The sequence below is a fragment of the Equus caballus genome, chromosome 18, assembly GCF_041296265.1.
Source record: "Equus caballus isolate H_3958 breed thoroughbred chromosome 18, TB-T2T, whole genome shotgun sequence".
NCBI lineage: Eukaryota > Metazoa > Chordata > Mammalia > Perissodactyla > Equidae > Equus > Equus caballus.
In genome coordinates this window covers 4,378,756-4,392,096 of record NC_091701.1, presented here as the reverse complement: position 1 = coordinate 4,392,096, position 13,341 = coordinate 4,378,756, and the positions used below count along the sequence as shown (strand labels likewise).

The 13,341-nt window shown below is 54.7% G+C and overlaps 1 protein-coding gene across 41 annotated transcripts in view; it reads right to left on the bottom strand.

Moving 5' to 3' along the window:
* The window catches only part of BIN1 (bridging integrator 1), a 108,040-nt gene that overhangs the window by 54,807 nt on the left and 39,892 nt on the right, over positions 1 to 13,341 (bottom strand). For 8 of the 41 annotated variants that reach the window (XM_023622688.2, XM_023622689.2, XM_023622694.2 and 5 more), the window contains exon 1: positions 2,351 to 2,668. The exons of 21 other annotated variants lie outside the window; for them this stretch is intronic. In XM_023622688.2, coding sequence (XP_023478456.1) covers positions 2,351 to 2,434 — 84 coding nt within the window. In that variant the 5' untranslated portion in view covers positions 2,435 to 2,668. Of the gene's footprint in view, positions 1 to 2,350; positions 2,794 to 9,967; positions 10,648 to 13,341 lie in introns of those variants that run through there. 12 more of the 41 variants (XM_023622681.2, XM_070241750.1, XM_023622690.2 and 9 more) reach the window with 8 other exon arrangements.

Below are 13,341 nucleotides of genomic sequence, written 5' to 3'. Positions count from 1 at the left end.
CCCTGGTCAGGAAACGCCCTCCTATGGCAACAGGACAACTGGAATTGCCCTGCTTCTGGCTGATCTGACCTAGGTGAGGTGGGGGCGAGGTGAGGTGGGGGGGGGCAGGGGTGCCTGTGAGACCACCAACAATTAAAGTTAGACGTCGAAGTCAGCTGTGGTCCTGAACGCCCCACAGATGCTGAGGAGGCAGCAGGGTGGGCGGCACCTAGGCTGTGACGGACTCTGAGCCACAGGAGGGCAAAGGGGAGAGGCTGGCATGGCTGGAGGCCTCAGGCTTCCCAGGACGGGTACTGCAGCTGGGCCCACAAGCGACAGCCGAAGGAAGGCTACTTTCTAGACTCAGCCAGGATGGCTGTGGTGCTGCTCTGGCTTCTGATGGGGGAGGGTCTCCGACCACTGCCCAGGGACAGAGAGCAGCAGCAGCACTAAGCAACTCCAGTCCCACACAGCCCAGGCTCAGGCAGGGCCAGCCCCTGAGCAAGGCCAGCATCCACAGCTGACCAGCTGTCAGCCCACTGCCCCTGGCCACGGAACAGGCTGGAGAGGGAGGGGTGGCAGCTCAGTGGGGTCAGCGATGATATATTGCCACTTACAGGGAGGGGACGCAGCCCATGCCTACTGCCCCTGAAATTACTGAAGGATGTGCTGCAGAGACAAGGCATCTGAGCGAAGGGCACACAGCAGGAGCAGAGGGGAGCCAGGGAAGGTGACAACAGTGCGGTGAGGGCAGGGCTCTTGTCTCAGCTAACCCTCTGCCTCCCACTCCTCCTCCTCAGCCCCTTAGGAGCCGGAAGCAGGCTTAGGCCCAGAGCTGCCTGCTCCAGGCACCTAGATGGATTACTCAGTCACGGGAGGGGGGAGGAAGCAAGGGCAGCAGCTTCTGCACCCCACCCCCCCCACCACCTGAGCATGGAAGGCTTCCCAGCCCCCAACCAGCTATCTGTGGGGCTCTAATCCCTCCTCCGGCCCTGGGAGGGAGGGGGGGACAGCTGGGGCAGGCCAGATCTGGAGCTTGGCTGAGGGCCCTTCCCTCCCGGCACAGGCACCCACCTCCCCGCCTGGGACCACAAGGATGAGCAGAACTCTGAGGGAGGCACAGGGGAGGCTCCAGCCGCCGCCCCCCCACCCCATCACGTGGCCGCATCCCTAGGGAGCCCGCGGGTCTCAGCTGCAAAAGTCATTGTTTATAAACAGCCACAGGCCCGGCAGAGCAAGGCGGCTCGGTCCCCGGGCGGGGGTTCCCACTCGGCCGCGCGTCGGGCGGGAGAGGCGGCAGACCCCACTGGGGGTAGGCCACCCTGGCCGGAGCACAGATTCTGCAATCTCAGATTTCAGAGTCGGAGTCGGCAGGGGAAGTGGCGTCAGCTGCTGGCGTGATCCAATTCAATAAAGCAGAGGTGGCTTGGGATGAAAAGCGGAGCAGGCGCGGACCCCCGCCCCCCAATCCTGCATTTCCTGCACAGTCCGGGTGCCGCGGGAAGCTCTGGCTCCAGCCCCCCGCCTGCGGCCAGCTGCTCCCGGCGCTGAGGGGTCGGGTTTCCTGCGGCGCCCTCCACGCCCCAGCGGCCCACTGCCCGTCGCCCGGGCCAGTTCCCCACCCCGGCGTGGGCCCCCAAATCCAGAGCCGCCGCCCCCTCCTGGGCCGCCGGAAACGCGAAGCCCCTGCTCGGGCGAGGGCACCTCCCCGAGGGTGCGCAGCCTCTGCTCCCTGGGGCCCCGGCCAGAGCGTCCAGGCCGCAGGCACCTCTCGGGAAAGGAAACTCGATCCCTCCTTCAGCCGGCGGGGAAAGAAGGTGGCGAGGCGGGTGGGGAGCAGGAAGCGCTCGGAGGCCTGGAGCGAGCGCGCCGGCACCCGCGGGCCGAGCGACAGCCTCGGGATTCCCGGAGCACAGCGGCCCTGGGGGGCAAGAGGCAGGCTCCCTCCGCCGGCGCCGGCCCCGCCTGCACGGCCCGCGTGGCCCAGGAGGGCTTGGAGCGCCACCCCGTCTCCCAGCCTCCCGGCCCTGGGTCCCCAGAGCGGGGTGAGCCCGGACCTCGAGCCCCGAGAAGAGCGTGGGCCGCCACTTCTCTGCAGACGTGCGGCGAAGACACAAAGCGCCCGGGGTGGGGGGGTGGGGGGGGACTGCGCCCTTTCCTGCCCCCGCCGGGGGTGGGGAGACCGAGGACGGGGACAGGAGAGGGCGCCCAGAGCGCCGGGGACCGCAGCCTGAGGAACCCGCCGAAGGCCCTCAGCAGCGGTCGTCCGGAGGTGACAGCGCCCCACACCGGGTGAGGACCAGCCCCCGGAGGCGTGGGTCGGGGGACAGGTGGCCCGGACAGAACGGCGGCCGGGCTCGGGCTCGCTCACCTTCTCCTGCGCGCGAGTGAGCTTCTTCTGTACGTTGCTGGCGATCTTCCCCGCCGTCACCCCCTTGCTGCCCATCTCTGCCATCGCGGCCCAGGCCTCGCCCGCGGCGGGCGCCGATCTCGCAGCCCCGGCCCCGGCCGCGCGTCCTGCCCCGGCTCGCGCTCCACGCCGCGCACTGGCCAGCCGCGCCGACTGACGGAGGCGGAGCGTGCGCCCGGCGAGCGAGCGGGCGACGCCGGGACCGCGGGGCGGGGGGGACGGACGGACCGACTGCGGGGAGGAGGGAGGGGCTGGGCCTCCGGCCGCGGTCAGCGCCCCCCGCCCGCCCCCTCCGGACCAGACACTGCCTTTTAAAGGGCCACTCCGGGCGCCGGAACCGCTCGGCCGGCCGGGAGGGAGGGCGCGCGGGTGCGGGGCTGCGGCGAGCGGGACTCCCGGGACGCTCCCATGACACCGCCCCGGGGCGGGGACTCAAACGACGGTCCCGGGTCCGGCGCCGCCCCGCGCTGGGTCCTCCTCCTAAGTAGTCACCTCCAGCAGCCCAGGAAAGGAGGTCAGATAGAGAAGAGGGGTGCTTTCGAAAACCGGAGATAAAGTGCGGCGATTGTGCGCGCCCCTGGAATCCGGAGCCGGGGCTGGGAGGGGGCGGCCGGAGCCTCCTCTTCTCCCCGGGGCTTACCTCTGGCCCCACGCTGGACGCTCGGCCCCCTCCCGGCCTGCAGACTCACGGTCTCCACCTGTGTTCTCTGGGCGCCTCCGGAAGATATTCACATCTCTGTCCCCGGCGCCTGGTCCCAGGCCAGCCAAGGCGCCGGGTCTGCCAGTGTGCTGATAATTATTGTTACAATAACAAAACCTAACATTACTGAGCGCTTACTGTGTGCCCGGCACTCTGCTAAGTGCCTCGTCGACAGGCAATATCGCGTTCAGCCTCCACGACCGCCCTAGGAGGTAGGGGCTGGTCTCATTCCCATTTTACACGCGAGCCCCCGAGAGGCCTGCAGCCAGATCTCTGGCTGCACCCCAGGCTCTCGACCACTCTACCCTGGGTTGTCTTCTCTTCTGTGCTGGAAGGAAAGTGATTACTGATCGTTATTCAAAGAGAAGGGAAGTTCGTTGATAACCGTCTTTGCCGACAGACCAATGACACATTTGAAATGAATAAATATGTACTGAGACTACTGAGCCCACTCACACTCCTCCCCCAAATCATGCCAGGGGCTGTGAAGGAGGCCACTGCGCTGTGTGGCCCTGGGCCTTTCCAGGGGCCTGTGGGCTGAGTCGCTGGAGAGAGGAGACCTGGAGGCCCTGCTGAGGCGGAGCGGACAGGAGCCAGGCCAGGGGTCCCTGGGACCCTCCGGAGGAGCAGGACTGGCTCTTGCAGACCATACACCAAGCCCCCATGCAGGTGGAGAATTGGGGTCCAGAAATAAAAGGTTCAGCCTGGGTCCCGTGGCGGGGTCTCTGCTCAGGAAGGCCCCTGACCCCCTCTGCCTGCTCCTCCTGGTTCTCCCCACTACTGCTGCACCCCCGAGGCGAACGTCTTCATCAGCCCTTCCTCCTGGCCTACTCTTCTTCTTCTTTTGCAGAAAGACAGACAGGCTCTGGAGCTGCCGAAGGCCCTCCTGAGCTGATGCCCTCAGCTGACACCCCGAAGTGCTGCCCAGAAGCCCCAAGCGCTGCACGAATGGAGAACATTTGCTCAGAATTGTTCTTATAAACTCACGCCCGATTCGTGAGTTGCCAAAACAAAACCTAAAGCAGCTTTCTCCTAAAAGCACCTTTCACTTCACGATCTCTCTCCTCCTGATGTTATGTTTGTCGTTTTTCCAACCATTTCCAAGAGTACTTTCTTTCAATGCTCTCTGAGGAAAGGAGGAAATGAGCAGAAGCCACATCGTGTTACGGTCAGCCCCCAGGGATCAGTGGGAGAGTCTGGTTCACTCAACTCTGGCGCTTCAAAATATTGATTGACAAAAAAATTGGAAGCAACTTAAATAGTTATCAGCAAGATGGGGTCAGCTAGCCGGCACAGCAACCAGAGGGGCCATCAGGGGACAGTGTGAAAGAGCCATTACAGAGACCATCCCCGTTATGGTAAACAACCACCACCATTATGTAGCAACATGAAAATCATGCTTGTGGGATAATTACGAGTGAAAAGAAGACAGGAAACTGTGCATGCACTATCCTTGCAACTGCATAAAAATAAATAGAAAGTCTCCAGATCAAAGACCCCAAAGAACCATGCACGAAGGAAATAGATGTATTAGGGTCAAGGCATCGTGGCTGATTTCTTCTCCTTAATTTCCTAAATATTCTGTAATATGCTATATTGCCTTCATAACTAAAACACACACACAGCTCTATCTTTCAAGAAGGTAATTCTTATCTGATCTCTAGATCGGAAAGATTTTTCTACACACAAAGCATTGGAGGATATATTGAAATAAAAAATGTTAGTTTGGGGATGCATAAAAATTAAAATATTTTAAGTTCAAAAAATACCATTAACACGTAGGATCAAAGTTTGGAAGGAAATGTTCCACAAATGTTACTATTAAGTCCAAAGGGTAGGAATGTAGATTTTTACTTTCTTCGTTATGATTTTCTATAGAGTCTGATTTTTTTTACCGTGACACCCCATTGTTTTACATCAGAAAAATAAATAAACAAAGCTATTTCCCTTTTGAAAAGAAATTTGACATAAAAAATTAAATTGTAAGAAACTAGGGAAATGATTTTCAAAATAAAATAGAACCCTTACAACTCATGAGAAAAACGTTAAGATCCCAACCTATAAATGGCAAATGGCACAAATGGACGAGTCACAAAATTGGAGATTCTGATGATGACTAAATGGGTTTTAAAAGTTCAGTCTTACTAGAAAAAAAAAGGTCATTAGATCAGCGAGCTACTGTTCCCGGCCCCACTTTCATCCAGTCAGCAAATCGGTTTTCTTAATTACATTACTTAAAACCAGAGAGATGGATGCTCTCACATACTGCTTCTGAGAGTGGAACAGACAGAAAATTTCTGGAAAGCAATCTTGCAATATGTATTAAGAATCATCAAAATATCCTTATTCTTCAACCCTAGAATCCCAAATCTAGGAAATACTCAAAATTTCAGCAAAGTCTTAATCCCACAGGTGTTCATCACATTATGATAATCCCAAACTGCAAGCATGCCTAGTTGCTATCGATCGTTGTCCAGGTGTGCTCCCTGCTCAGTCTCCCAGCATTTCTGAGCACTGCTCAGTCCCAGTCCTGGGCTCAGCCCTGCAGGATCGGCAGTGGGGGCAGGGAAGCCCCTTCCCGGAGTGAGCCTGTGTGCGTGTGCAGGGCAGGATGGGGTCTGGGAGGGGTTGGGCGAGGCCCTTTGAGGGAGGGATGTTGAAGACCTGATGTCAGGGGCCTTGACCAGAGAACAAGGGGAGCCTGCTGCCTGGAGGAGCCCTCAGATATCAGGGTGTGAATAAATGAGCAGACAAGCAAATACCCAATGTGATGTTGCCCTACTGCTCCTGCCCATTGGCGCTCAGGCCTCCCAGTGCCTGCATCCCTCCAGCTCTCCACAGGGAGACCCCGGGGGCGCAGCTGTCCGGCCCACCCCACACCACTGCTCAAAGGCCTATTACCGCCTGTGATTAACTAAACTATAGTATAGCAGTGCACGAAATGTTTACCAGAGCAATAATGCTCATGAAGGTTTTGTGATGGGAAATGCCTACAATGTGTCGCTAACAGAATAATGCAGGATATGAAAGTGTATAACAGTACAGTGCCAACTGCTATCCACATGTGACTGGCGTCTCTGGGTAGAGCAATACGGCAGGAGATTTTTTTTCTCTCTTCTTCCTTTTTCATTTTCCAAATTTTGTACATGTACTATTTTTGTAGTCAGAAAAGAAATGCTGTTAGAAATACAGGTTGAAATGACGAAGCTGTCCCCTAGGATGCTAGTTGGGAAACCACAATGTGGGGGAGCATGTGTGCCGGGCCTGCCGACGTGCACGTCTGAGCCTTGAGGTCTGGGGAAGTGATTGTTTAAACCATGAAGAGCTCAGATGAGCACAAGACAGTCCTAATTTACCTTAGAGAGAAGAGAGCAGCACCCCACGCCTCCTTCTATATTCTGAGAACTGAGGAAGAGGCTCTGAGCTGGCACTGGGACCACCACCACAACCATCATCATCATTCTGTCTTAGAAAGCAAGATTTTTTGTTTATACTGTTTGACTGTCAGAATAACCCTGTGTTCCATAGCAGTAGGACTTTTTGCCACCCTTTTATGGATGGAGACTCAGAGAAGACGGGTTCACCTGAAGGCGCAGGGCTGGTAGGGCCTGTGCTAGATGCTTTCGCGCCTGGCATCTCCAGCGTCTGGAAGAGACCAGCTCCATCCCTCCCTCCTGTGACAGCGGCTTCACCTCTGACAGACAGGAGGATTCAGAAGAAACTAGAGGCAGAACCAGAAAGCAATTTGTCTTTCTAGAAGCATATTTTAGGGCAGCATACTTGTGATACGGCGTCCAGGAAGGGCTGCCTGACCCACATTATCCTTGCTCCCTCTCGTGTATCTAATGTCACCGTGATATTATGGGAGCGGCAGACAGACCTGGAATCAGAAGTCAGCTCCTCTATTTATCACTTTTTCCTCTTTGGGTATGTTATTTAAACTGTTTAAGCCTCATCTGTAATATGGGGGTAACTTACTTCTTTAGATTATTGTGGAAATAATGAATAATGTATATAAAGCCCCTGGAATATTAGAAGTCACTCTGTAAACGGTGGCTATATATAGTGGGTGGCAGATGCTATAAATCTGGTCTGCCCAGCTAATCGTCCTGCTTTCTTTGTGCGCTCCTTCCTCCTTTGCTGTGGTTTGATGGAGCCTTGTTCCTGGCACCATGATGTGCACATATGCCTGGTGAGCCATTTGTCAAGCCATAACATTTGGGTCAGGGATGAGCACATGACCCAAGCATAGCCAGTGAGAGTCTTCCCTAGGCTTGTAGGGATATGTGCTGTGGGACACAGAAGTTCTTCTTTCCGCTAGAGCTGCTAAGATGGGAGGACGTGAGTCTAGAGGCACCAGAGGCCAGCTTGCCCACCACGTGAAAGATCCTGCCTTGAAGACGAAGTCAACAAAAGTTGAAAGTTGGAGGGATGGGGATAGAGAGAGAAACAGACGTAACAATATTGTCTGAGAACTTGGTTCCAGGCATGCCCGAATCCTGCCCACTCCCCACCTCCAACTATCCAGCCACACAAACCAATACATTTTTTTCTTGCTAAAGCCGATTTGAGGCCACTTGCAGTCAAAAGAGTTATCACAATAACGTCCTTCTGAGAGACAACCTCACGAATCCCTAATGGTACAGGTGGCTTCAGGGTAGAGTTTCTCTTGAGTGCCTCTACCCAGTCCATCTGAATTAATAGAGAATGTCCAAACTTGGACAGTTGTGAGTGAAAAAGGAAAGAAGTAATTACACCCAGATAGCAGGTGTAAACCAGGACCATCCTGGGCAAATTGGGACGAGTGAGTACCTGGGTTAAGGGGTAGGAGTTCAGAATAAAAGTGGACAAGGAGGCTAAGGACACGCAGCTCAGTCTGCGCTCAGGCTGGTGCTGGACACTGGTGTCTGTCCATTCTCCCCGGCCTGTCCAGCCGTCCTTCAGGGGATCTTTGTGGAGATGGGAGTCAACCCTCTGGAGGACCTTCTGAAAGTGGGGTTTCCTCGGGCTTCACCTCCTGCCTTCCAAACCTACTGACCCAGATGTTTAGCTCCAGTCTTGATCCAGTTTAACCAGGCCCGGCAGGAGGGGCCCGGGGAGGAGACCAGTCACTGGGCCACCGACTAGCTCCAGGGTATTCCTAAGGCTTCTGGGAAACAAGGCCTCCAGCGAAAACCAGTTACTACCTTTTGCCACTAGCAAATAAAGTCTCCAAGAGCAAACTTTTTTTACAGTCATTGACATGCTTGTGTTTCTTCTCCATGTCTTTAAACCTTTGTCGACCTGTGTGTGGTCCATGGTGTGGCTAAGACGCAGTAGACAGAGAAGATGACAACAACAACAGAAGGCCTCCGCTCTGTGGTTAGTTGTGTGACCGTGGGCCAGTCCCGCTCCTTTAAATGGAGCAGAGATGCTCACCAGGCAAGGCTGCTGCTGAGGGTCAGAGGTAACCCCGGCAGCTCCTGGCCTGGAGCGTAGCGGCCTCGGTAAGTGGTCCTTACTTTTCTGACGTCACACTCTGAGAGCCAGGAGCAGGTGTCTCAGTTAGTCTGCTCTGCGGCCCTCTCTGCTGGTGAGACACAGTAGGTTGACCTTTGCCAGCTATACAGACGGGTAAATAGAGGTGCAGAAAAGCAAACAGCCCTTTGCCCAGCGTGCCTTCCGTAAATCCCTGCGGAGTTCCTTTAGACGCTGAGACTCCAGCCTTCAGAAATGCTCCCTGGAAATTTACCATAATCATCTTTGTATTATCTGCGGAAAAAACGGTTTCCTAAGCCAAGCGTGGTGACAAGATTGCCACTGTGTGTTTGAGCGTTTGTAAAGCCTCATTTATCTATAAACAAGCTAACAAGCTGTGGGAATACTAAGAGGGCCGCTGGTTCCTTGAAACTGGGCTTCGTTTTCAAGTTAGGAAAGCAGCTTCGGGTGTGTCACAGAGCCTTACAAATGTGAGCACCCGAGATGCGTCGGAAGCATCCTTAGAACACGGGTACGAGCACAGTGATCTTCTTCACAACATGAAAGAGTGAAAAGTTGCAGACAGCCTAAATGTCCAAGCAGGGGTTGGTTAAATGAGTTTTTAAATTTTGGTTTATTTATATTTCGAATATTAAGCTGCCATTAAAAATTGAGAAGTGGAACTTCTTCAAAATTTAAAACTTCTGCTCCTAAAGACACTGTTCTGAAGAGGAAGAGGTGATACACTCGGATAAAAACTACTCTTGACACATATACCTAGCGAAGGACTTGTATCTAGAATATATAAACACTTGTTATAACTCAATACCAAGAAGGCAAACAGCCCATTTACAAAAACAAAAAAAACCAGGCAAATGATTTGAAGAGACCCTTCACCAAAGAAGATGGCAATAAGCACATGAGAAGATGCTAAACTTCATTGGTCTTTCGGGAAACCCAAATAAAACCACATCGAGCAAACACTGCACACTCCTCCAAACGGCTGAAGTTAAAGAGGCTGACGACACGGAACGTGCGGGAGGACACGGAGCGACTGGAACCGTGCCCGGAGCCACTTCCCCTTAGACCAGATTCTCCTCTTTCCTCAGCATGAATTTTCCCTTTTTGTTCTTTTCCTCCTGCCTCTTCTACTGGGGGGGGGGGGGGGGATCATCCTACACACACACCTGAAACCTAGCTGTGGGCCGGCTGGGTGTTTTACGTCCTGAGCGTCCTTGTAGTTGCAAATAAGCTCCCGCTGGAGGGGAGCCGCCCACCTCACCCCCCAGCCCCCGCACAGACAGGCCCCCGGTACCTTGGGACTTCGGAGGTGTCCTTCCTACAGACAAGCACACAGGTACCCAGCCCTCCCCCTCGCTGCTTCGCCTGCCTCCCTGTCCCACCCCTCAGGCCCAGCTCACCTGTTGCCTCCTCCAGAAAGCCTTCTTCAGCCGTCTGACTCAGGCGGGGCTAGTGACCCTTCTCTGTACTCCCCGAATCCTGTTCGCCTTTCTCACACACCTACCACCTCCCCCTCCCCCAAAAAGTCTTTCTGCAGTCATGGGGGAGGCACCCGGGACCCTGTTCTTAACTCAGTTCCTGGCGGAGCATCCGCTCGCTGTGTTCCTCCTGGCAGGTGATGGCCAGATTGGGGGAGGAGGTTGTGCTTTTCCGGGAAGTTTCATTTCTTGCTCCCACTCCAAGTTGAGAAATGACAGCCCCCTCACAGAATTGTGGTTGCCTTTGAGAGACGTGACGCTCAGTTTGAGCCCCACAGTCTCCATCTGCAGCTCCGGGGGCAGAGCCTGCCTCTGGTTAGCTCCGACCCCCAGTGACCTCCATGAGGCCAGGCAGAGACCAGGCACTCAACAAATGCGCTGCTCTGCGTGGGCCCCCCAAGGTCAGGGAAGGGCACAGCCCCCAGCGGTGGAGACCTGCCTCAAGCTAGTGTCTCATAAGTGGGCAAGATGCATTCGTTCAAAGTCACCTGCCTTTTTGTCTTTTCACATGTGTCCCACCTTGTCACCTGCTCTCTCTCTTTTGCTGCATTAAGCATGGATGTGATCTTATGGTTTTATAAGTCACTAGCCATGCTTCATTCACTTCTTTCCTGCTGACCTGTGTTACTTCTAATACCAGTTTCTACCACGCCAGCCCATTTCTCGGCCCCCGGGGAATGGTGGCAGCACCGAGGACGCCGCTGAGCTCTGACTGGTGGACTTTCTTGTGTCGGGGTGCAGCCGGGCAGACAGAGATGCACATTCACAGAGTGCAGGTGGCCACATCACTACTGCAATGAAATCATGTTTCTCGAATTTTATATTTTACAGAGCAGAACACAGAACATAATAATAGTTTTTGTTCATTCTGAGTAAACATCTGACAATGTCCGATTCAATGGGTTCTGCTCCCCAAACACAACAATGCTTCTTTAAATAAAAAGTGGCTGAAAATCTGTGCATTCCTAGGTAGTGGGGACAGACCTCAATCCACAGTCGTAGCTATGCAAGAAGTAATTGACTTCTTTTACTCCTCTCTTTCAAACCTTTATTCCACTGGCAGGGCCCTACTGGCCCCAGCTGCCATTTCTCCAGCCTTGGAAAGCCCTGGTCCTCACCTCTGTCTTCTGGCCGCTTCTAGACCCCATGGTGTGCTCCTCCTCTCTCTCACACCTGGGGTCCATTGTGTCACCCACACAGCTGCATCACAGGTCTGCTCCAGGACATGGGATAAAGACTCTGCATCCCTCATGACTGAGGTTTTAGGTACCTGCTTTTGGTGGCCTCTGGGGCAGGTGTTTCTCCCTCCATGTTGGGGCCATGGGTGACCGTCTGAGGCATCCATAGGCCCGCCCCCAGATGGGACGACACAGTTTCTCCTGCCTTCTGCGTGACTCTGTGTGCTCTGCCCTCAGATCCTGCCAAAGCTGGCTAGGATTTCCATCACTCTCCCTGTCCCCCGGGGATTGGTCCTGGTGGCACGGCCAGGGCCTCTCTCAGAACCTGGGAGCATCTAAGTTCTCTTCATGTCTTGGATCCTCCACCATCCCACCCTAAGAACAGCTCTGATCTGAAGGAAGAGGGCTAACTCATCAGACACTGCCCTCAGTCAGCCAGCTCCTAAACAGGTCCAGGCTTTCAAAAGTCTAAAGCCAAGAATTTGACCCATTTCTTGAGGCAATGAAAGCAAAGAGCTCATCCGTTTGAACCAGGGAGAGGCGAGGGTAACAGCAAATGCTGAGGGGAGAATCAACGGTTAGCATTCCAGATACTGTCCTCTGTATATCACACACACGCACACACACACAATGGGGTTTGCTTAAACTATGTGTATGTGTATATGTAGTTACATGTAGAACTATGGCTACATGTGTCCAGTTGATGCAAATCCCACTGTAAAGATGACACAGGGGCTGTTTTTTACAGTCTAACGAGGCCCCAGCACAGCCTGCCTCTCAGCACAGGAACAGAGGCTGTTGAGAGTGGACTCCGCCCCCCAGGCTGTGACATCTCCCAGACGGCGCTCACTGAGCACAGAGCCAGCTGGCCCTGGACACAGGGGACACACACAGAGGAGAATAAAGCAGGTCCCTGCCCGCAGGAAGGCCTCAGTCTGGAAGGGGACGGACAATACCCTCTAAGCACCCACAGCAGACGATAATCCGTAACGTAACGAAGGGCTGCCAGAAATTCCAGGAGTGGGAGAGCAACCCCAGTGAGGGTGGGCACTTTGAACGGGGTTTTGCGGACACCAAGGCACGCACCTTTGGAGGGAAGTGAGGTCCCATGGCGCCTGACCCAAGGTGCTCCCTCACTGCCTGGGGTGGGGGTCCCTGCAGGGAGCGCCGGGACAACAGGCCCATTCTGAAAGCCCGACCCTGGGCACGTGGCCTGCAGAGACTAAGACATTCCCCGGCCGTGAGCAGGCTCTTGGCCCAGCAGCTCTGAGGATGCTATGAGGTGGCCCAGGCCTGGGCCCACCCTGCCCCAGGGTCCAGGCGGGGACAGTTTGGCAGCCAGGAGGAAGCTGTGTTCCAGGGATTCTTGGAAGGGGCCTGGCCTGGGCTCTGGAATCATGATAGCTGCATCGTGTCTACACAGCCCTGGTTAACTGTGTCCCCCAAGACTGCCTCCCTCCAAACCCTCCTCCAGGCCTCCCACCTCCCGCCTACATTGCCCTCTGGGTTGGACCCTGGCTTTCTGCCTCCAACCTGCCCTCCCCACGACCTGGGGAGATTTTTCTAAAATGCTGATCTGACCATGCCAGTCTTCTGAGTTTCGTGGCCTCCTCGGAGATTTTAGAATAAGTTCTAAATACTCAGGTTAACACCCAGCCTCCTGTGGCCTAACTCCCACCTGCCTCTGCGCCTGCCTCTCCTGTGCTCTATCCCTTTCTGCAAACCCTCACCTCCAGGCCTCGGCACCATGTCTTCCTTCTTTTTTTTTTTTTTTTTTTGAGGAAGATTAGCCCTGAGCTAACTGCTACCAATCCTCGTCTTTTTTTTGCTGAGGAAGGCTGGCCCTGAGCTAATATCCGTGCCCATCTTCCTCTACTTTATATGTGGGACGCCTACCATAGCATAGCTTGACAAACAGTGCCATGTCCACACCCGGGATCCGAACCAGCGAACCCCGGGCTGCTAAAGAGGAAGGTGCGCACTCAACTGCTGCGCCGCCGGGCCGGCCCCTGGCTTGCTTATTTTTTCACTGTCGAGTTTTGAGAGCTCTTTATATATTCTAGATACTAGTCCTTTGTGGGATACGTGGCTTGCAAATACTGTCTCACCGTCTGTAAG